Source organism: Anser anser (assembly GCF_964211835.1).
Source record: "Anser anser genome assembly, chromosome: 3".
In the NCBI taxonomy this organism is placed as follows: Eukaryota; Metazoa; Chordata; class Aves; order Anseriformes; family Anatidae; genus Anser; species Anser anser.
This window is the reverse complement of record NC_139722.1, coordinates 86,458,651-86,482,327: the sequence shown is the minus strand read 5'-3', so window position 1 is coordinate 86,482,327 and position 23,677 is coordinate 86,458,651. Positions and strand designations below refer to the sequence as shown.

The 23,677-nt window shown below is 37.6% G+C and overlaps 1 protein-coding gene across 1 annotated transcript in view; it reads right to left on the bottom strand.

The window, feature by feature from the left end:
• LOC310898120 (uncharacterized protein) overlaps positions 1 to 23,677 on the bottom strand; it is a 515,041-nt gene that overhangs the window by 25,645 nt on the left and 465,719 nt on the right. Inside the window, exons 12-13 of the mRNA XM_083832600.1 lie at positions 7,638 to 22,584; positions 4,243 to 5,212 (exon numbers count right to left, since the gene is read on the bottom strand). Coding sequence (XP_083688726.1) covers positions 22,560 to 22,584 — 25 coding nt within the window. The 3' untranslated portion in view covers positions 4,243 to 5,212; positions 7,638 to 22,559. The remainder of the gene's footprint in view (positions 1 to 4,242; positions 5,213 to 7,637; positions 22,585 to 23,677) is intronic.

Genomic DNA, 23,677 nt, shown 5'->3' with positions numbered 1-23,677 from the left:
GGGTACACATCAGGGATCAGGGATGTGGGTTGTGTTACCTTGGAGCTTCATTTCCCTACGGAAACCTGCTGCAAGAGCAGGCAGTAACAGCCAGGATGTGTCTGAACAAGAGGATTATCTGATTCCAACCAGTTCATTAAGGGCTACTCATTTAATATCACTATGCAAAGTATCACAGAAAGCCAGCAGCCTCTGCAACTTCCAGACACAGAGAGGAAAAAGAAATCTGATTGAAGAAAATAAATCTTCACAAAAAATGTAAAATGTTACTATTGCTAGCACACATTTTGACTGAGAAATCAGTCATATCCAGGACAGCATGTGTGCTTCAACCTAAATGTAAATATATGCTTTAAGTTTAGTGACACTGATGGGGCTTAAGCACTCAAAAGTAAACCCTGTTTATGGGTTTTCCACTTAAAAATCACAGGCAGGAAAAAGGCGGTAGCAGGAGAACACGCCTGGACCAGATGGAGCATCAAATATTCACACAAAGGGTGCTGTGGACATCCGTTTTGGAACAAAAAATTCAAAGTATCTGGGAAGTCACTGGATGTGACAGATGTTCAGTTGCCATAGAAAATCAAATCCTCTTTACTAAGGTGATTAAATATGTCTGTGGGTGGCTGGTTTTATTGAAAATGTCTGCCTTGAAATCAATGAAGCTTATTTTGCTATAATCTGTATTTGATGTAACCAGGTTATTCAGCTTTGTTTATCCAAAATGGTCTTCCAGTTTTCCTGGCCATAACATGGCTTCCTGAAAATAACCAGTTCATAGAAGTCCCATCAAAATACTGAAAAAAAAGGTAACTAACGTTGAACAGAGACCCAAACTTAAAAACTACTTGTAAAGGTTCTGATAACATCTCTTTCAATATATTGTTATATATTTTCCTGTCATGATAGCAGGTTAATCAGGACCCTGATACATGCAGAAAGTTTGTTTTTTGCATGACTGTCTTGAGTACCTAACTAACAAACAAACAAACAAACAAACAAACAAAGCAACACCCTGGAATGTTGACTCAAGTATACAAGACATGATTTACTGGAATTACCAACCTCACAAACATTAGAAATATGATGCTTCTTTTGCCATGTTGTTCTACTCTTTAAATGAAAATTAATGCCAAATTTTTATGTTTCAACAGAGATGCTGCTATAGCATGTTAACTGTATATATGTACCATGCAAAGTACAGCTGTAAATAGGGAATATGGATTCATAAAGAAAGGTTGATTTTGTTTATCCTAAAGGAGGGACATACATACACTTCCAATACATAATTCTAACATTGTTCAGATCACGTGCCTGCAATGTCAGGATAAAAATATTCCTCAAGCCACATTTGTATCACAAGGTTGTCATAAAATCTGTAGATTTGGGACCTAAGATATTGGCAAACTAAGCAGTAACAGTTTGCCATTTGTGACCAAAATTTCTTAGACTGTAAGATGTGAAAATCCAGCAATATCTCTTGAGCCAGGAGAATAATTTATACTTCAATAGCTAAATGAACTAAATAAACTCAAACCAATTTATCCTCCATGGTGGAGGCCAGAGCACACAAAGCACAGGGACTGATGCAAGAACAGAGGGCACACAGCACTTCCTACAGGAAAGGTCTCCCTGGAATTGTTTCTGACTGTTGCAAGATGTTTCAGCAACACACGTTTCAGTGACAGTGATAAACGTCGCTTTTTTATTCATAACCTTCTCTGTGAGAACATTGTAGGATACATTACTATACATGTGTACATTTTGCTTGTACTTCTGGGAAAATCAATTTTTCTCCTTATTGCTTACTGGTAAAATCTAGACATAATTTTCTTTTGTTAATCTCCCTCATATTCTCATCTGCTACCTCTAGTGCTGGGGAAATGAGCAACAGAAATGTCAGTAAATAGCCTGAGATCTTTTAGCAAAGTCTTGAAGCTTCTAAGAAACCTATTTTCTTGAAATCTCATCCTGATAATACTCAGTAAAGCTCGTTACAAACCTCTCCAAATAAGGCTATCTAAAATTTCTTGCATTTTGTACTTTACAAAGAAAAATGTCTTACATCTAAGCAGCTTTCAAAGAGTTTCTGTTACTCAGAAGATCAAGTCACATTTTGAAAAAAGTTGTGTTTCTAAATGCCTTTAGTCACGTCTGAAAGGAAGATTTAGGTTTCTAACTCACTTAGGCATTTTTTAAAAATATATCTGTCATCCATCTGAAACTAATTTACCCTACGCTCTCTAATTCTGTAGGCATTCATTCCAAGATGTCATCACTCTGTTGTTAGTTTTAAAATAGCTCCATGTGCAACTTTTCTGAGTGCTTTAAAAATTTATTTCCAGTTTTGAAATAAGCTATTTGTCAGTTCTTTGCAGTCTTCCCCTTTCCATGGATAAAACTTCAGTAGACAGAATAGAAAACATTCAGATTTTTTTGTTTGTTTGTTTGGTTGGTTGGTTGGTTGGGTTTTTTTTGTTTGTTTGGTTGGTTGGTTGGTTTTTTAGCATGTTTATTTACACCCTAAGAAATATTTCGTGTTGTGTGGATTAGATGCCTCTATTTTCATGCCTAACAGTAATGCAGAAGCTACTATGGTTTGAGAAGCACCTTGCAGTTTTTCTTCAGGACTAGAGAGAGGGATAAAGGGCCGTGGAAGCTCTTCCTTTGTGTTTCCCCAGACCAGTGCAAAGTCTAACAGTGCCAGAAGAAGCAGCGGCATCATTAGTCCTCCCCTTGAGGGTGACACTCTTTGCGACAGCAGGCTGTGCAAAGCAGCTAGTATAGCTCTTGGGTTCGGTTTGTCAACAGGGATTGGGAGACAAAAGCATGCTCCAGTCCATTCACAACCAGCATCATTTTTTGAAACATCTTAACACCTCATCAGAGGGAGGAAGAGAAAGATCAATTGCAGCCCAAGTGCTGCACTGGAGGTGCAGCACTCATTCCTACCAGAGGTTTGGCTTGGTCTGTTCAAAGGCATTGGTGGTGCTCTGAGTTCTGCTTTTCAACATCCAGCAATAGCAACTGGGCCCAATCCTGGCCTCAGCCGGAGCCTCTTCCCCTTTTATGGACAAAAAGAGAGCTCTACCAGGTCTTTACCTTGATTTGCAAGTGAAAAATAATGGTTCAAATTAATCTCCCCACCTTATAGTTTACCACATACATCTAAACATCTTTGGGACTACCTTCCTCTTTCCCAAAACACGAAGTACTCAAGAACCAGGCTTTTGCCTGCTCTCTAAAACAGCATGGGTTTAAACAGTACAACTTAGTTCCTAAAGACCTAGCAAGTGCAGAAATAACAGAGCTGCTGCCTGAAGTTTACTTGAAATGTTTCTGCAGTAAATAGTAATTCTCTCATGAATCCTGTTACCATGAAGACCACTGCTATTCAAAACACTTCGAAACACAATGCAAAGCCCAGTAAGTAAATTGTGGAATTATCCTTGTATTGGAAAAGTTTTATTGTACTTCATCTGTGTAATCTTATGGAGGCCTCATCACACTTGCAACTCATTCTGACATTTCCCAATTAGGTGTACCAAGCCTAGCCTCGAGTACAAAGCTCTATTTCTTTTAAAGGAACAACAAAAGTTCTCCATATATATCTCAGAGATACAATAAATCACTGTGATGCTGTGTTTTCACCCTTATCACCCAGTATACAGGCGCTTTTCTGCTTTCCATCTCTATCTTATCTTAAAAAGCACCTGAGGATATGCTGAAGAGCTGCCAGTCCACCAGAAGTATTTTCATGGTTTGTGGATTGAATGTAAAGTTTGGGGGGTGAGAGAAGGAAACCATTTAAACACTAAGTATTCAAATCTAAACAAAAAACTCCTTCTGGTAAAGTACCTTTCTACAAGTACAATGCATGCAATTCCACCCTTATATTTTTTAGACAAATAACAATGGGTAAATTGCTCAAAATGATGATTTCCTATTATGCTTCGCAGTACGTTCCACTAATAACTTTTCAATTATCATGAAACTACTCTATAATTGGATTGCAAATATATAATAACTTTTACCATGAAAATTACCACATAATTATAATTTAATTATACTCCACACTCCACATTCCCACAGATACATAAACTGTTTTTGAAAATATTTCATAGAATTAAGTGATAATGCACATTTTGCTCAGATCCCAAAGTAGGTAGTTTAGAAATTGATATGACAGACAGAGATAATGATACGGAATGAGAATTTCTTCAACATAAACACCTCACTCACCTCCAACAAGCATTTTCTCGTCATTCGAAAGCCTATGTGCTGTACAGATATTGCCACTGACAGAGTCACAATGAAACAGAAAAACGAGGACAAAAAGATATGCTGAGGGCAGCACCATGCAGGTTGTGGCGTCCTCAGACCTTAGTGATATCTCACCCTGCCGGTGACAGAAGACCTTTCCTGCTGTGATGAATGGTATTTACAAACAGGAAATGAACTCTGCAGGGACTAACTTATCCCTTTACTTCAGAGAGCACCCTTTTATTTTTTCAGATGTCAGTTAGGGAGGAAGGATTGAGGGCCAAGGATGTGCCTGGAAGAAGATAGGATGCTGCCACCACACCTGATGTATAGTGCTGACTGCCACTAACGGGCTGATCTCTTCGTCACTGTCCTGCAAGAGCTCAGGTGGCTCTCTTATGTCACTTTTCAGTGACTGCTCCAATTTACTCTTTTTCCCACTTTCTTCTTCTCAGAATCACTTTGTTTATTCTCAGTTTAGTTTCTCTCAGCATCTTTGTGAAGCTTTCTTCTCTCATTTCTTTCTGTCTTTTCTTCTACATATGCACTTCCCTATCTGCCTTGCTTTTCTTCATTTCTTTTTGTGCCTCTTTCTCATGTCTCACAGCTGTTCCTCTTTGTCATCCTTTCCACTCTCCTGTTTGTTTGGTTTTTTTTGTTTGTTTGTTTTGTTTTTAGTTTATTTTTCCTTACCTTTGAAGATATGGCACTTTGGATAGCTTTGAGAGGCCACTTTCTAGAGAAAAGATGCAAAAAAAAGCTGCCTTCTTAAATTGCAGTGATGACGCCATTAAGACCATGAAAGCCCATAATCCAGGAGTTGCTCTCTGTTCCAAACCTGTAGGCACTGAAAGCCAAAGGTCCAAACAAGTTTAAGAACTGCCTTCACACAGAAGTGAGACATGGCTATCTCCATCCCCAGAGATGTCTTTTTTTCTGAGAGTCACACCTGTGAAAGTGATTTTATGGTTGACATTAAAATAATGAATGAAACATTTGACAAACTTTAACATTTGACAGTTTAAGTTAGCAACACAAAACTGTGCTAAATAAATGGCATGCCGCTGTGCTGGAAATAATATATTCTGCGATGGAGAGCACTCCATAGCGAGTCTATTTTTCGTCCTTAGCTGTTGAAGTCATTGCTGCAACACAGTGACTATCCCTTCCAAATGCTGTCAGTAATATTTTACATCACCTAGGATTTGTACTCAACCAGCCAAAGTTGTGTATGATCAAAGCATCATGCTGCAGACCAGAGGCATGCATCTGAGCCCCTCTCCCAGTCTGTACCTACAGTAGCTCCCACCAGTGCACCCAGGAAGGGGCAGCAGGGATGGTCGCACCCCAGGTTGACCAAGGTTTGCCAGCAGCACCAGATCCAGGATCAGACTGGTGTCCCGGCTGTCTCTGCCTGAGACCCAGGGATCTCCAGCTTCCAAACTTGGCCACAACTACGTAGAGGATGCTGCATACCTCTCCCAAATTCAGGATCACAGAGTTCATGTCAATACCTGCTATTAGCTGAAAAACTTTCTGAGGACATAGACTGCAATTACATATGCATGAAAGTAAGGTCATAATAACATACGGTGTACATTTAAGCATCTCTCAAACTCTTTGGCAACCAAAATAATTGTCCTTGCAGAGGACATCTAATAATCCCTGCAGGCCACAGCTGGAGAACTGCCAGGTTGCTGCACCAAGGACAGGGTGACTGTAGAGGTTGAAATAGACTCAACAAACCTGAAAAAAAGTCAAGGGAACCTTTGTTGTTGCAGAGAAGGGGCTTATTGTAATAATAATCATTTCCAAGGGGAGCCTGAATGAATTCTGAGAACACCTTAATGATAACCTACAGGGAAAAAAAAAAAAAAAAAAAAACGAAAGAAAAGAAAAAGGATCTTGTGAAAAAAAATGGTGGAGAAACCTTGGAATGAAAATGTATAAGCTGGGGACTTATGTAAATTGTTTGCTGTTTATTCTTTTTTTCTTTTGTCTGTTTGCTTGTTTGCTGAATGCGCGACCAGCGCTTAAGATCCACCAATGACAATTTTCCCAAGCCATCTTATAATAAGATAATAAACAAACAGTAGATTTCTCTATTTATACTTAACACTTCAAAGCAATGTTAACATAATTCTGTTCATTCTGGAAATAAGCCTTTTTTTCCCCTACTATCTGAAGTATCAAAAAATAATTGATTGGTAGTGGACCATAGTAGCACCGAAGATCAATTATTCACTCCAGAGGTCACTGGTTTATCTAAGCACTAGAAAACTAGGAACAGTTTATAATTTATTTTAGCAGTTAAAAAGACATTTTCCTAAATGTTCCACAGCTCTAATTAATCTTTGATAGTCTTCAAAAAATCATAGGAGCATCTGTAAATGTTTCAGTGCTGCAAAAGCTAATATGCTCACTCGGATCATGAGATCTTTAAAACTCACTGCACGATTAATATCATATTTTAACATAAGGTAGCTCTAGTGGAAGTGTTCCACCTCCCTTATGTGCCAAGCCTGGCAGCTGTGCCAGGCTTTGCCTTTTAAACCAGCTGTGTCTTCCCTGAATTGTCTTAATATAAGTTCTGTTTAAAGAGATATTAATCAGACAGGCTCGACTGCTGGGACTTAATGTTTCCACTACCTACTTTTTTATCTAGCCTTATAAACTTTATATTGAGATATAAATTAAGACTTCAAGTGCTCCTATTTGCTTCTCTGACTCCTTGCCTGAGGCTCCCTTTAATTCTAAGCTGTCTGTTGAGCTATACAAATGATGCATGTGAGAATGCCATCAGCTTTGTTATGATGTTTATTTCTTCCTGTTAATGAAAAGATTTCCATTTTTTATGCAGATTTCTGGTGGTTTAAGAAAATGCCATGTATGTATTGCTTTAATGTTCACTATGATGGAAAGGTTTTTTATTAAAACAATATTTTTCTCTAGTTTCAAGATTGGCACTTGCATCCTCTAATTCTGACAGTTTACATTATTTCTCTGCATAATAGGATTGAAGCAGTGGAAGATTAACAGGAGGCAATCTAATTTAATGGTTGCAATTATAGCTGATGAAGGCATGTGTTAATCAGGAAAAATATAACTCTGATGACTTCCTATTAAAAAAAAAAAAAAGTCAGAAAAGAAGGGAAAGAGGAAGATGAGAAATTTGAGAAATTTGTTCTGGATGAGTTTGCTAATCTGTACACCCACGTTTATTCCAGAATCATATTTTAACATAGATATTCTGGTGTAAAAGTGTGTCCTAACATACATGGGCTGTGTCAGCCTGATGGCAGAGCCAATACAAAACATTGAGGAGTTACTCAAACTTCTTCACTAAGTTACTGATGGAAGAACTCTTTACTTACCAAATTATCTGCTTAGGAAGGCCTCACACTTGAGTAGTGGATATGATCTGTGGAATCACTTCTCCATCTCAACATCACTTCCCCCTTGGTGTTTCCCCCTCGGATACCTAGCAAGTTGAGAAAACTGTACAAGAATATTGTTGGCCATTATTTCCTAAACAGATAGAAAATGCAATCTACCAGGTGCTTTAATACATAATGTAGCAGGTAGCTGGGTATGATGACCTCAGGGAACAGCCATCCCTCAGGCGCCTCAATGGACCAGTGCCCAGTGGACCAGCAGCTCCCAGCTTCATGTGAGACAGCAGCCTTCATCTCCCAGGGCTGTGGCTGTGAATATGAAGCGATCCTCAGCTGCAGAGCACAACATGATACCCCCACCCCCAGCAAAAATAAATCTTCATTGCATATTCAGATAAATTTACACAAAGTCAATCTAGAAAAAAAATAATAATAATAAAAAATCCATTTCTTTCTCAAGGGAAATTTCAGTAAGTGACACAAGAGAAAGAGAAATGTGTACCATAAACAAAATGAAGACCACATATAAATATTTGCTGTAGAAATGCATATTTTTGATGATTGATTTTCTGACTATTAAAACTTGTTTTCCATGTGTTATGTGTACTCTGCTACACACTTCCGGTGAATTACAACTCCAGGGGATTCCTGCTGGCTAATAGTCCTCAACTCTTTCAAGCAGGAAGAGCATCCCTTCCCAGCACCTCTCCAAGCTTCAGGAGCAAGATTGTGTAGACTTTGGGTTCCCCATTTGCCACCTGGTGGGCAAGAGGAAGGAGCAGGGACATGCAGTAAGCACAAAAGCATTGCTGCAGCATTTTCTGTCTCTAAGAGCCATGTGGAGCGGTGAGTTCATAGGATTGTTAATGGTAAGGGCTCCAGAAGACGGAGAAAATGAGCCTAGAGATTTATTGTTATGAAAAAAAATTATTCATTCCACCTTTTCTAGCACCTTAGCTTGGAACTAATACTGCTTCTCAGAGGCCTGAAGACCAGACTTCACTTTAACCGCAGTTTTTTGCCAGGACTGTCTCTCTTTTTGCCCAAATCCAAGCAGCATCTCATTAAGAAGATATTATCTTTTGAAGGACATGGAAGTAATGAGATTAATGCTGCAAACACTGTGAATAACCACTAATTTTAGAAGTGCTGAGTATCCTCTGAGGCAGAACTTTGGCTGTTTATTATTTGCTCTGCTACAGAAATGTTTCTGTCAGCTGGAGAAGCTGAACAAGGACTTGTGCTTCAAGTGACCAACCACCTATTGCAAACAGACAAGATGCAGTGAAATGCTCACAGATTGAAGATTTTTATTCAGTGATTTAGTCATTATTTAGTGAATAGTTATGAATAGCAACTATCTTTATATGCTTCATGCTCAGTACACAAACAAACAAGCTAAATACACTGGATAATATATTCATAACAAATAACTCCCACAACTCCTATGTTACCTATTTTTAAGCCTAATCAGTTTACCATATCATAGAAGGGAAGTTCTTGAATATAAACAAGTAAGGCTTCAGGAGATGTGAGTCTGCATTAACAACAGTATCCAGCTTTTTAGTTTTTTGTTTTGTTTTGTTTTGTTTTGTTTTTTATCAACTTGCAGCACTTCAGTTCTCCCAAAAGAGAACAACAAGCTGGGTCCAATTTTCTGAGCTCAAGCACTTTTGGAAACAACAAGCTATTTCTTTCAGCATATAGCTAGATTCTTGACCTGGAAGAAGAGAAATAAGAATAAATTCCAAATTTAGGCATAGAAATAAATAAACTACAAAGTGGAATCAGATGCAAAATTTCCTTCGGCCTTTAGGTTTTGAAATGTGTAATCATTAGTCTTTTCACACACAAGCAACATGTACATATGATTTATTACCATTGGTGGGGAATTCATCATCCTCCTATCTGTCCTGGGGAATTCATCATCCTCCTATCTGTCCTCCTCTCTAGAGGTTCTCTAATTTTGAAATGTTCTCCTAATGCTCCCCTTTTTGTGCTTGGCTCACAGTCTTCAGTGTTCACATAGCAATTTTTTCTGAGTTTAGGTCTTAATTGATAAAATTTGATAAAATCCACTCTTAGAGCAGTTTATGCCATGGATACTTGGAGCCTGAAATATTTCTTGCACCTTTAGGACATCTCATTGAAAAGCAGACTTTGCAAATCCATTGTAATATAGTACCCATTTTCCCCTGTTCTCCAAGGAAGGCTGTTATTGTCCTTTCCAATCGGACTGGAAATGAAAGTTTGAATACTAATTTATTAGAGGTACTGATCCATATTCATTCAAGATACAGAATAAATAGCAAAATAATTCGTTCAAAAATGATTTTTTTTTTATTTCAAACTCGGTTAGGAACCTGACATTTAAGAAAAGATGGGCTGTGCATAGCTCATTTTTTCATACACAGAATATGTTCTGCTTAAAACTTTACTGTACAAGACTAAGTCAAGAAACTGTTACCCCATGAGCAACTTTATGTTTGAGAATTCTTGATGTTTTATAAGTAAAAGAAGAAAAAATGATAGTTTTCGGGGCAGGGGGGCGAATACTGATTATATGAATGAAAATGCACCTTTTGCACCTTTCAGATCCATAAAGGAAAAAAAAAAATGAGATGTAACTTGCAAGTTGAAAGATAGTGGCACATCCTAATATGAATAATGACATGAAAAAGAAAGAAAAAAAAAAGTAAAGAAATGGAAATGAAAGAAATGAACAGAGGATATAAATGTAAAGAGCCATTTGGAACTTTAAAATGAGCTCACTGGAAACAGAAATGGAAAAACCGTTGGACTGGAACACTGAATGACAGGGATGGAGGAGGAAAGTGTGGAGGAAACCTTCCCTCAGTACACACACAATTGAAGTGGTTTCAGAAACACTTAAGCAAGAGGATATTAGTTGGCTCAACTCAGGAATTATTTTGAGGTACTAAGGAGAACAGAAGAGATGATTATAAAATGGTTGAGCTTTGTGGATATTTAAAAGGTTTCCAGTACTGTAATACACGACAGAAAAATCTACTGCTATTATGCTAAACAGATTTACATCCACTCTCTACATAGTAAGAGGAAATTTTTCAACAGTTAATGTGGATGGCAAGGGAAGGAAGTTGGGGTGGGTACAAAAGCCTGTTCAAGAAGAATGACAGAACCGGGTATTTTACCAAGATGTTAGTTGTGCAGTTAGAATTGAACAAAATCCAACACAGCTTTCCAAACTTACAAGTTTGAAGGACGGGCTGGACAGGGGCACAGAAATAAAACCGAAAAAAAAAAAAATAGGACCGTGTCCAAAAGAGCTTAAGAAGGATAAAAAATGCTTTTCTACCTCAGAATCTCTTAACATAGTTGCTTCTGCTTTCCAAGTCATCCCTGATGGAGCCTGGCTACAGATCCATCCATATCTGTAAAAGCAGAAACTGAGTGAGACATTTCCCACCTGACCTCCTCTCCATCCTCTCGCACCTTCTCTCCTCAGCATGGCTGGCCACAGCCCTGGTCCCCCTGGGACACCAGGCCTGATCGACCTAGCCCAGGGCCAGATGAGCTCAGGAAAAAAGAACAAGTGACAAGTAACTGGTTGAACCAAATCCAGTAGGTGTCAAGGTTTTTTCTGGAATTCTAAAGAGAGAGACATAACAAATATGCAGCCACAGAAATGAAGTTATTGGTTTAGGTAGTATTTAACTGGCAGAAATTTACACAGTAAGACTAAAAAGGCCATACCTAAAATTAAAGCTATTTTATGTCATATTTGCATTTACAATGTTAGGCTATTTAATCTCTAACTTATTTTAACTTCCTAACTGGTAACATATTCTAAAATTTCTAGGCAATATGTAAAAAATTACCGATTTCATAAAGGAGTAAGACAATGAGGAGAGGGGCAGTTGAGGTACAGAAGACCCTGGGATACCTACAGATGAGCTTGCTGAGGTGTAAAAGAGTCAGAGCTGGGCTTAAGATGCCCAGGCACGACCCACACCATGACTTGAGCTTAAGTATCCTGCTGGGATGCTCCTTCCCCTGTGCCAGATGCCATCCTTGGGGCTAACAGTGCCCTCAGAAAAAGATGATGTTCTGACTTAGCTCTTCCTGACAGACTTCCTTGGGGAGTTTTTTGATCACATCATGAGAAAATGGGAAACCCATGTAGGAAGAACTGGGATGTGAGGAAAGATTAATGCTTCTTTGCAATTCTGGGTATCTGCAGGAGACATCTCTAAAATTACCTTATCTTTAAATGCTATATTAGAAGCATTCACATCAGCAGAGATCAGGAGCAATTTAATTCCTAGGCTTCATTACTGATAATCAGATGAAGCAGAATCTGCATCCCAGAAAAGAGAAGATGCAGTGAAGGCACTTGAGCACCAAGCTCTGTACCCCTCCTGTAACTGGTCAGCCTCACTTTACTTGGTTCCACCTTTGCCTTCCCCTGCTGATCACGGGGACATGGGAACCATGGGAGCTGCACCACCTCTTTGTGACAGGAACAGCCCTTTCCTATCCTCCTTGTTGGTGGTGATCCTCCCTTACAGGGCCCTTTCCTATCCTCCTTGATGGTGGTGGTCCTCCCTTCCAAGGCCCTACAAGCATCCCAGCAATGCTGCTACAGCCTATGGAAAGGCCAGATCTCCAGACCAAATGAGGCCAGGTCATCTCAGCAACGGGGAAAGGGTCATGAGAATGTTATCCCATCCACATCACAAACAAACCTGACTGAGTTTTTGCCAAGAAAGGTTTAAATCTCATGAAACTTGCTGGTTTTGTTTGTTCACTTTTTTGTTGTTGTTGTTTTTTTGTTTTTGGTAAGTGGTGTCATGAAAAATTGAAATGCTGTTGCTGATCACTACTCTGTCCTCAAACTTTGTTTCCGGTTTTCTGTTTGTTTTGTGGATCCTTTTTTTCTTAAGAAATTCATTGCAACCTATTTATTTGCCCTTAAAAATAAAATTTAGGAGCTGTCCAGCTGAATTGGTAAAATAGCCAATCAGTATGAAGATTTTACATGAATTGGCAATCTCACAAAATTTTAGAAATTTTTCATTTTTTGCTTGGTCTTCTGGCTAACCTACTCTGTAAATTTTGTGTTTTACTAAATAGAGTTTAAGTCTTATTTTCAGGGCCCAGCTGAAATTGTTAACATTTAAAAATCTTAAGTACTAACTAACTTATTATCAAAGTTGAAGGGGCAAAGTTCTTAGATAAGCTCTGTTAAACAATTTTTAACATTAAAATAAAATTCCTTATACATCAGAAATGCTATCTTCAGTATAGCAACACCCAATACAACAGTTAGGGAGTTTGACTAACATGTCAGAATAATATACAAGCTCTTGTGATATCAAGAATTATCCAAGCAAAAACCACACATTTTTAATTACACCCTTTTTTTCCCTTGTTACGTTGCATACATCAGCTCAGTCTACATGGCTTCATGGCTTGACCCTTCACTTACAAAAATTTAATAAACTGTACTAGTATGTACGTAAAGGAAAAGCTAAAAAACCAGCAACCTGCAACTTATAGGCGTTATTCATTTTTTTTTTATTTTTTTTATTTTTTTAACCAAGGATACTGAGGCCAGATCAAAAGTTTGTTTGGTTTTGGTTCCATTCTGAGCCTTACACTAAGGTCAAATTCCTTCTTTAAAATGTTTTAATCTGGGATTATCTTTTCCATTTGCAGTATTAGAAATAGTATGACATGTAAGAGTTACTGAATACTCATATTATTTTCATCAACATATTTTTTATATTTCTGTTAAACACCCAGACCAAAGCCTTGACAGGATTAGGTAAAATCACAAAGAAATTAGCAGCAAAACCTTAATAGACCATTTCCATATCTGAAAAGGGTTTTTGTTTTTGTTTAATTTTGAACAGGCTCAGCTTGCTAATTGTTTAAATTATTGCAATTTTCCAGTTGTTACCAGGAGAGTTAAAAAGGAAAACCAGAAGTATTCTTTCAGGTTTTTACTTAAAGTGTGCCATTTGTTCATCCTCACGATGCATAAATGTTGCCTCTAACAGCTCAAACTACTGCAGATATTTAAAAACACTCAGTATTGGCCTAACTAGGGAATACAATGGAAGAATTTCCCAATAACTTCAGCACCTGCAGACCTGGGTCAATGCCAAGTGCTTTAGAAATTCTTACTTTCACAATTCTCCCTTCTAATAATTAATGTTTGTGACATTGGTACTCATAGCTCACCATGAAAACCAGTATTTCTTCTGCATATTCAACACAATAGCTTATTTCAATGCATTTAAATTCATAGTTTATTTGAATGCATTTTCAAGTTCCTGTGTCTCCGACTCTTATTGGATTTATTCTCCACATAAACTACTGAATGCCATGACATCCACAGACTTGAAAACATGCTTGAGCCTCTTAAATCTAATGAAATGCTACCACCACTAGGCAAGATATCTGTCACGTATTATCCAGAGCAACATACTGCATAAATCAGCCAGCTCCTGAGGATACCCACACCCAAATTATTTTTGCAGTCATACCTGAGCCTTCATGTTCTTGTTTAGGCAACTGTCAAAGCAAAAATCCTCTTGTTATTTTGGAATTCAAACAAATGCTCAAAAATATTACTCTGGTCTAAAAAGAAAAAGAAAAAGGAAAAAAAGAGGGAAAAAAAAAAGCATGCTTTTTCCATGCTGTGGAAAGTAGAACACTGCTATTTTGCATAGCAGCAATCCAAAGCCCTCAGCTGAGATTTGGCCCCTTCACTGAACTGGAATAGTTTTCCACCAATATTGTAATTTTTAAGAACATTTAGAATTCAACTAGATATGTTATATTTCCTTTAAAACAGAAAGTCCAAAATCAAAATATCTATATTTTCCTGCTGTAAAATTTACATTTTTTAATTGAAAGGTGCTTTGAAGACTAACAGATACTTTTTCATAATCCTTCATGGAAACAAAGTTTATTAACTTTCTATTAAGTTTCTCCCAGAGGTCCCCATGTCACAATCTGAAACAACAGAGGGGGCAGTGGATAGCAAATGGGGTCCAGAAAGTGGGGTCCACCTATGATGAGCAGTACATCTGCGTCTTCCAATGTAGTATCCAGGCTTTATTAGGTTTATCTAGGTTTACCAGTTCCAGAGGCCTGACCACTGGTAAACTTCTCATTTAATAGAATTATAGAATGTCTCAGGTTGGAAGGGAACTCAAAGATCATCTAGTTCCAACCCCCCTGCCTTAGGCAGGGATGCCAACCACTAGATCAAGTTGCTCAGGGCCTCATTTAACCTGGTCTTGAACACCTCTGGGATAGGGCATGCACAACCTCTCAGGGCAACCTGTTTCAGTGCCTCACCACTCTCTTTCTCAAAGCAATATGAAGTAAAATATGTAAGGCAAAGTAAGTCCCATAAATGTAAGACAAAATAAGTCTGGTTCTTCAAGACAAGTCATGAAAGTTGTCAAACATTTTTCACACCCTTGTTTTTTGCTTTCATTGATCTGCTCTTTCCAGGTTGACATACAAGCTCCTCCAGATCACACTGAACAGTTAAAGCAAACGCTGTAATATCTATTCTTTTTCAGTTTGCTACTACATAGATGCTTCATAGAAATGCTTTATTTTTGCACAACCAGGCAGAAAGAAGAAAAAAGAAAAAAAGAAAAGAGGTTTTGTGGAGAATTAAAATATCATGTAACAACTCTCATAATAATGCATTGCCTTCAGTTACTATGCTGTTTCACACAATTGCACTGAAATGCTAACAGTTCTGCTCAAACACTTAAAAAATATTATTACTGTTTTCTCATAAACTAGTCATTTGTTTTTCACATTAATATTAAGGACCTGAAATCCATCTTTTTTTTTTTCCTTAATGATCAGATAAACAATGATATTTGAGAAATTAGAAAAGCTGAAAGAACTTTAAAAATTGAAGTGATATTAAAAGGGAAACATATTTTTTCCAGGTATATTTTTTTCTTTATTTCTTTCTTTCTTCTAAAAGTCAGGAAAAAATGATGGACAATTTCACAAACCCTCAGAGTGTTATGCATGTACGTCTATGTATAGTTTAATTCTATACAGATCTACAGAACCTTCTGGCAAGTCTTTGTGAGACACCTCTTTTTTTTTTTTCCTGATTATGTTTTCAGTTATTATTGATAACCCCAGATGTTTCCAAGACCAATTCAGTAAGTAAAGCTTTCTTACTGTAACTATCCAGAACATCCAGAACGATCACGGTACAGTGTGTCTTTCTTGTTTACAATGGGAAATACATTTTGTGCTAATGACAAGGAAGAGAAGCAAATGCAGGCAAAAATCTATTTTTTTTTCCTCAAGTAAGAACTAATATATTTAACACATTATGATAACTGAAAATGTCAGGAAAAAAAAAATATAATCCAGGAAAATGTCTTTAAAAAGACTCCAAACTGATACATCTATACATCTATTTCTTTATCATGGTTTGTATTTGATTCCTGTTAAAGTTATGTAAAGTGGGAGAGGAGGTCATACCTCTAAATGATGATTTTGTAGTATATGTCTTCCAGAGTTTCACAAGCTTCATGACTTTTTTTATTAGAATTGTGAAAAGATACCTAAATCCATTTCATGTTCTTTTTTATAAATTTTCTTCATAAATTGAAAGCTTATAAATTCCTCCCTCCTCCTTCTTTGGAACTTTTGGTCTTTGAGCAAGATCTTGCTTTCACTGTCGGAGATCTGATGGAAGCCAAACTCTCATTAAAAGTTGGAAAAAATCTGTGAATTAGTGAAATATTTTTATAAGAGGCAAAGAAGGATCTTGGACATTTTTCAGTACTAGAGGGGCGTGGCTGGGACAGAAGTCAAATGTGGTTAGAAAAGGGGTGATGAGTTTAAAGTAAGGGAAGAAGAAGAGAAAAAAGAAATCTTTATTATTAAAAAAAGATAAATAATATATAGAAGAATTAAACTGGACGGGTGGAATAACTTCCTAATAAAAAGTGCAGAACACTCTAATGGCTATTCTAGGTCTTTAGGAAAGTTAGAATAACGTGACAAAGAAGTAATGAATCTGTCTGGGTGGGAAATTCTTAATTTCCCTTCCAACATTATGATTTATGATGTTTATAATCATAAAATTACATTTATCTTACAAACTTCACTATGTCTCATTCATTCAGCCTATGATATTTGTCACTTTTTAACTTCTTCCAACAAACATCTCAAACTTTCCAGTTATTCCAATGAGCTGTTACATGTTTAGAAGTTCATAATTCACAACATTTCCTCCTTCCCTTGTTCATCTATGATAACATATTTATCTGTATGAGCCAACCCCTTTCCGTCTTAGGACCTACCACATACATTTGTCTTAGTTGTGCTTACATTCCACGCAAGTATGTCTTCCCTTCACTCATACTGTTGAAAATCACTTGCATCAAAAATAAAACCCAATGTAACTGTAAAACAGAGGTCACAGAATTTCTGTTTTACTCTAGACAGGTTTTTTCATCCATCCATCTGGGGGCCCCTGGACAAATCTCTGGACTAATCCTAAGGGGTCTGTGAAAGACAATAAAAGCAAACAAGCCTATCTTTTGACAGTACACTTGAACTCGCTCTTAAGAGCCCTACAAGGAATGCTTCAGGGGACTTGCAAATTGAAGGTGTTTGCTCTAGGGTAATACACCTGTAATTTTAAATTTCCTATGTGAACACTTCAGTGTGACTTCTACATTTTAAAACCTGACAGCATCTCATAACTCAGCAGGAGGAAGCCAATTATGAGACATCAGTAGGGAAATGGATGAGAAATATTATCTTGCAACCTGGATCATGACTGGATGAAGGCCTCATTTCACACCAGAAGTTCTGGTTTATGTCAGAAGATGGTTGGGAAAATCCTTTTTCATTGGTCCAAGACATTAATTCTCAGCCTGAATCAAAACAGAATTGTAGCATTTTAAAACAACACTTTTATGACAAACTGAATTTAAAAAAAGGGAGGCAACATTTTTGTTAGTGTTTATAGCAGATATATATGTAGCTATAGAGTGATTCATGTGGTGAAGCATATCTCATTTAACTATCCCTGCTGATAGCCAGGCACCCAGCCCCAGCAAGTTTTCCTGACTTTTTTGTGTCACAAAGGGAAAATCGCAGCAGTAGGGTGAGGATGGTTCACCCTCAGGAAGTGCTTTGATGCCTACCCCAGGGTGAGCCAGATGGCTGGATTCCTTGGCTTGGCCAGATGAGATGCTTGATTTTCAAACAGTTGAAGGTAGCTGAGGTAGAGGCCTCCCGTGGCCCCAAGAAAATATGACTCTACAGACAAAGAAATGCCTGAAACAACCCCATGAAACAGTCTGTGCATCACTATTTTTATGGCTATAGATATGTATTTCTGGAGGTTTTCAGTCCCATTCATGGAAAACAAGAGCCTAAATCATTTTCTGAAACATGGCTGTGTACTGGGCTCATTGAAACTTTCAAGAACACACAAAGCAGCAAGACCTTTACATCTGCTGAGCTAAACATTAGTAATTTATATCTTCTGGAGCAATGGAGTGATTTAAATGATTTAATCTCTAAGAACTTAAATTGGAGGGTGAACTGTTAAAGTTTCCATGTAGTTTTTGAAGACATAACACCATAACAGTTCTTTAGGAAAAACATTCTTTCTTTGAAATGTATTCTTAAAATATGCTGCCATCTCTGAGTCACAATTAAGAATTTTTAAGTACACCAATTAGAATGTGCTTTGTTCTTAAGAGATTTTGATTGCATTTCTGAGCAAACTGATGTGGGAATCAAGTTGATTCTCAGAAGGGGCTCAAAATGCTTTTAATATAATTCTTCAGATGCATGAAAGCATAATTTAAATGGAACTGTGTATTCACATGAGGTTTTGTTCCTTAATGTGTGGTGTATTAAGCAATATTGCTCATAGCAATAGTCCAGAGTTTTAAGATGCACTGAGAACTTTGTTTAGCAGGTGGTACCAAAAAAACACCCAAACCACCACCACCAACAACAAAAAACATAAATTCTACATAACAAACATCACCATAGAAAGTAGTTTTACTTTTCAGATAACAGCTTTTAACTGCTGGTATTTTTGCTTTAAATTGCATATGAGCTTAGGTTTATGTGAATGTAGAGGCGCTGTAAGGGTGAAAAAAATGAAAGGGCTGATATGATTTAAGCTTTTGCTTTAAGGATGGAGACAGGATCAAGATGAGGAGAAAGACTAAGGGCAGGAAGGTCTCAGCCCATCAGGCTGCCAGAAAGACTGGGAGTGCAGCAGGCATAATGATAGCTCTCTCCGGGGAGCACCAGTCTGAAAGGTGGCTCTAGAGGTGGCAGGTAGTAGGACCACCAGTTTGCCACTGACCAGGACTTCAAGGAGCTCTGTGGATTTTATTTTTCCCTCAAAGCATCAGGTATTTCCTAGGACTCTGCATTATGGGAAAAAAATGCATGCAGCTTATGTATAACGTGTAAGGAACATGGAAAAGATGTTAATAACGTCTACTGCATTGTATTCAAGTAGTAGGGTCATTTCAGAGTACATGGTTCTTTCTTCCTAGCACTTGTGAATAAAATTCACCACAGTGAACAGAATACCTGAAAGTGGGTACAGAATTATAATGCAATATAAAAGTCATGAGTCCCATAAAGATGTAAGAAATTTTACACTGACATTAGAAGGAGGTCATAAAGTCCTTACAAGGCTTTTCCCTTGTCCCACACTTTCTCCTTCGAAGTACAAAGGGTTTCACACTAGTAAAACACACACACAAGCCTATACCCTTTACAGAATCTGTCTGAAAAACCCTATCTGTAGGCTAATTCTTACCAACAGCGAGTAACTTCACTCGTCCTAGAAGCCTCACTGACACCTTGCTCTCCTCTCTGGCTGCCTCCTCATCCCATGCATCTCCTCAGCCCTATGGCCCACGTTGCTGCAGGAGAGCGATACCATATCAAAATGTTGGTCTCCACCTTGTTTACATCCATTCTTATTCAATCTCCTCAGAAAGTTCTTATAATTAATATCAAAACCAAAAAGAAAAGTATATTACCAAGCATTTTATATGTATTTCCTCACTATGCCCATGTTTCTAACTTAACACAATATACCTGAAAATGTAACACCTTATCCTCTGTAGGAGAACCAGGGGATTTTCCCCATTAAAAGTGTAACTGGCAATTAGGCTGCAATGGAGTCCTGAAGGATTACAGAAGTAATTTTATTATCTCATGAAAATATTCAGTTGATATTTGCCTAATTTTATTTTTTTTTAATTAAATTGTCATTGAAGATGACAAATGAATCTGAATATATTAGTTTGGTCCTAAATGGAGGAAACAGAGAAAATGGGCAATACTGTCTTGTGTTGAGGATAAGTTTCTGTAATAAAACAGCCAGTATCTTGTCCCAGAGTGATTAAAACAAAAAACAAACAAACAAAAAAAAAACAGCAAAACAAATAGGAGAATGCTACAGCCAAAACATCTGCTCCTATTCAGAACTAGGTTGTGCTAGTTTCAGCACAAAAATCTGTTAAAACAAGAGAAGAGAAGCCTATCTCATACTCTCAGTATGGGGAAATGGAACCCCAAACTCTCTGCAGGGTCTTAAGAGAAATCTCTTAGAATCCTTTTTCTTCTTTTCATATATTTTGCAATATCTGTTTTGCATAAACTGATTAGCATATATAACTTGAAATTATTTAATGCATTTGAAATAAATATTAGAACTATATACAAGCATAGTTTTAAATTAATCATGTAATTTAGTTAATGAATATCTGATATCATGGTAATATGTGCATTAAAAGAGCCTTAAGAGATATTATCCCACCTGTGACAAAAACACATCCATGTGAATATGTAATTACACTTTATTGAAGTTGCATATTTTTTCCTGTTCCAAAAAGATATACTCTGGTTCTACCCTAAATATGTTGTTCCAGTTAAAAATACACTGTGCTTACATTTGTCTTTGTCACAAATCATGAGTTGATGTTTCAGTAATCTCATCAACTTTCAGGTGATCTTTGCAAGTAATATAAACTTTGGGGGTTTTCTTCTGATACCACACTGTCTACGTGTAATTACAGATATAATTTTACCTCATTATTCTGGAACTTGGATTTTTGGAAACAGCTTCCCAGTTTTTATCCTTTTCCAGCTTATTCTCATAGGATTATAATTCATATGCTTTCCATAACTCTAATCAACAAACAACAACAACTAAAATAAAACAAAAATAAAAACATTAAAATCTGTACAATTAAGCTAGCTACTTACATGCAAATGTGAGCAGCACCCCACCATTTCACAACATAAATAAGATCAGTGCCTCTATTCGTCTCCTTTCGCTGCTTACTTGAGTAGCATTTCAGTTAATGTACAGTTTTGTGTGAGGTGACCGATTTGTCCCTGTTAAGGTTTCTGTAGGTGAGTGACCATGCGGGGAGATGATGCTGCTGTGTGTGGAAAATTTATTATAGCACTGAAGGAAAGATCAGTTGAAAGAAATGTGTCTTGTGCTAAGTTCTGCTAATGGCAAAAGACAGGACTATATTTTAAATCTTGTGAGTTCCTCCACTGTGTGCCAGCTTCTGAGAATTTTATCTCCTCAGTCTTGAATTTTCTTCCAGTGGCCCAGTTTCAGCATTCTGGTGGGACATCATGGGGCCAGAAGCAATCTGAGGGGCAGGTTGTGCAGGGCAACGTGTACTATCAGGGCTGGGGCCTGTGCCGGGTGAGAGGCCAGCTGTGCCGGGCAGCCACCAGTAAGGCCTCCGGCCAGGGAGGTTTTAGACCAAGATAAGGAATGGCAGCGGCTAAAGTTATTGCAGTGACTTTTTGGAGATGGCAATGGCCAAATGAGGGTTTTATATTGTGGACAGAACCATTTTAGGTCGGGAAGCAGTGGAGAGCCGGCCGAATTCAGACATGCAGGTATAATGCCTCCTGTTTGGACAGAAGAGGACACCACCTGCCACCCCCTCTAAGATTTACAGCGTCTGCTCTACAGATGTGTCCAGCCCAACCTGCAGTGAGATGAGCCCAGAGCCTCAGAGTGGTCTCATAGACAGTGATGGAAGACAAAGCACCCATAAACACCATCAGGAGCCCCAAACCCTTCCTGATGGAATAATGCATCTTCCCACACAATGAGAAACTATTTCATTTTATATTCTATAAATAGGTACAACTGAGCTGATTTGTAGCTGTGAATAATTTAACTTTGCTCTAAGAGAAGGAAGTAAATGGCCATTTGCAGCCCTTTATTGTCAGCCATTTCAAAAGTACTGATCTTTACATACATGAGCAGTTGCACTACAATTCTCCTTGCAGTTTGCAGATATAAGGGACACAGTGATCCATACCCACATGCTGGATCAGCCTCATATTTAGTGCTTGCAGAACTATGGGGTCTCAAAATCCTACTGATAAGGGTGATTTACTAAAAACGTGTAGACCTTCTTTTATTTGCTTCACTGTTTCATAGCACTGACAGAATGGCTGTCCTGAAAATTAAACTCAGTGGAACTATTTGCCTGAACAAGGACTAGCTGTATGACCTGTATTTCTTAGGACCAGAATGTGATTTTCTGCATCACAGTATTTAATGAAACTGTTTAACTGATTGTGAAGTGTTAATAGAGATAATAGACCTGTTCACATACTCACGCCAAAGTTCAGTTTCAATCTAAAGTTGACTCAAAACAGAGCCTGTCAGACAGTCTGTTCTCAAGCGATTTCCAGTAAAATCTCTGAATATTTCCAATGGTTCTTGATCCTGTCCAGGAAATCCTGCAACGACTGCTTCTCATGAGACTGAAATGTCTCTTATGTATATACAGTTCTTTTCGTTGTACTTGCAAAAATGCTGAACTACAGCTTTGTCAGAATTCTTACACTGTGAAAGAAAAGAGGAAATCTGAATGACTTTGAAAATGAAAATGTGTTCTCTGGGACCTGCTAATTTGTCTGTAACATAGAATATTGTGAATTTTATTTCTTTGTGGTTAATAATCAGATATATTTATGAACTCATTTCATCTTGTGAAAAATGTATTTCATATTAATAAGTATACCCTGAATAATTTAAATGATCAAAGTCACACCATAGGATTAGAAAACAACTCTTGACTTCAGTTCGGTTCATACAAGCTATGCAGTTCTGGTGGAGTTTGTTGTACCTTGAAGCATTTGAAAACAACAATTAAGAGGCAGACATACCCATGTTTAAACAATTTCTATGCAAAACTCTACTTGATACTTTAGATAAAAGAGCTTTTTTTTTTTTTTTGTATTAGCAAAAATAACTACAATATGAAGTGACCTGAAGTTTACAAAACAGTGAACCAATGTGCATGGCAAAAAATCCACAATAATTTAATCAGCTCCAGTCATCTGTAGTTTCTTGAATGAGAAATATATTGTGGTCTCAGACATGAATAAGGATTAGGGGAATTCTCATTTGATGTATATTGTTTCAGCCTTTCCTGATGAGAAAACTTATTTTCAGTACAATTAATGATTTTTTCTTTTTAAGATTTTAATAGTCAATAACTATATACAACATAAAGCATCTCTCTGAAAGAATGCTGTGGCACTTTTTAATCCTGTAGTTCAACAGCAGTATAGCACACATGTTCAGGCAACAGCAACACATTAATAAACCCCATTAATTCCTTTCCCCCTGGGGTCTTTGCTGACTGTTTGACTGACAAAGTTCTGCTTTTATTAGTTATGACAGACCAGGCTTTGCATTTCATCTCTCCAGGGAGACGTCACACTGTTATTTTAAGGTGAATTGCTCAGTTCAAGTAACAAAACTGCCTCAAGGTCTCAAGACAGTTAACATGGCAGCTTTTTTAGTCAAACAGTTTCACACTTTCTCTGACAGCAAGACTGTATTGATTATGAAGGAAGCAGAAGAAAATGGATGGGACAGACAAGGATTCTCCCAGGGTTTCAGTCCGAAAGGCCTGGAATAAACCTGGGAG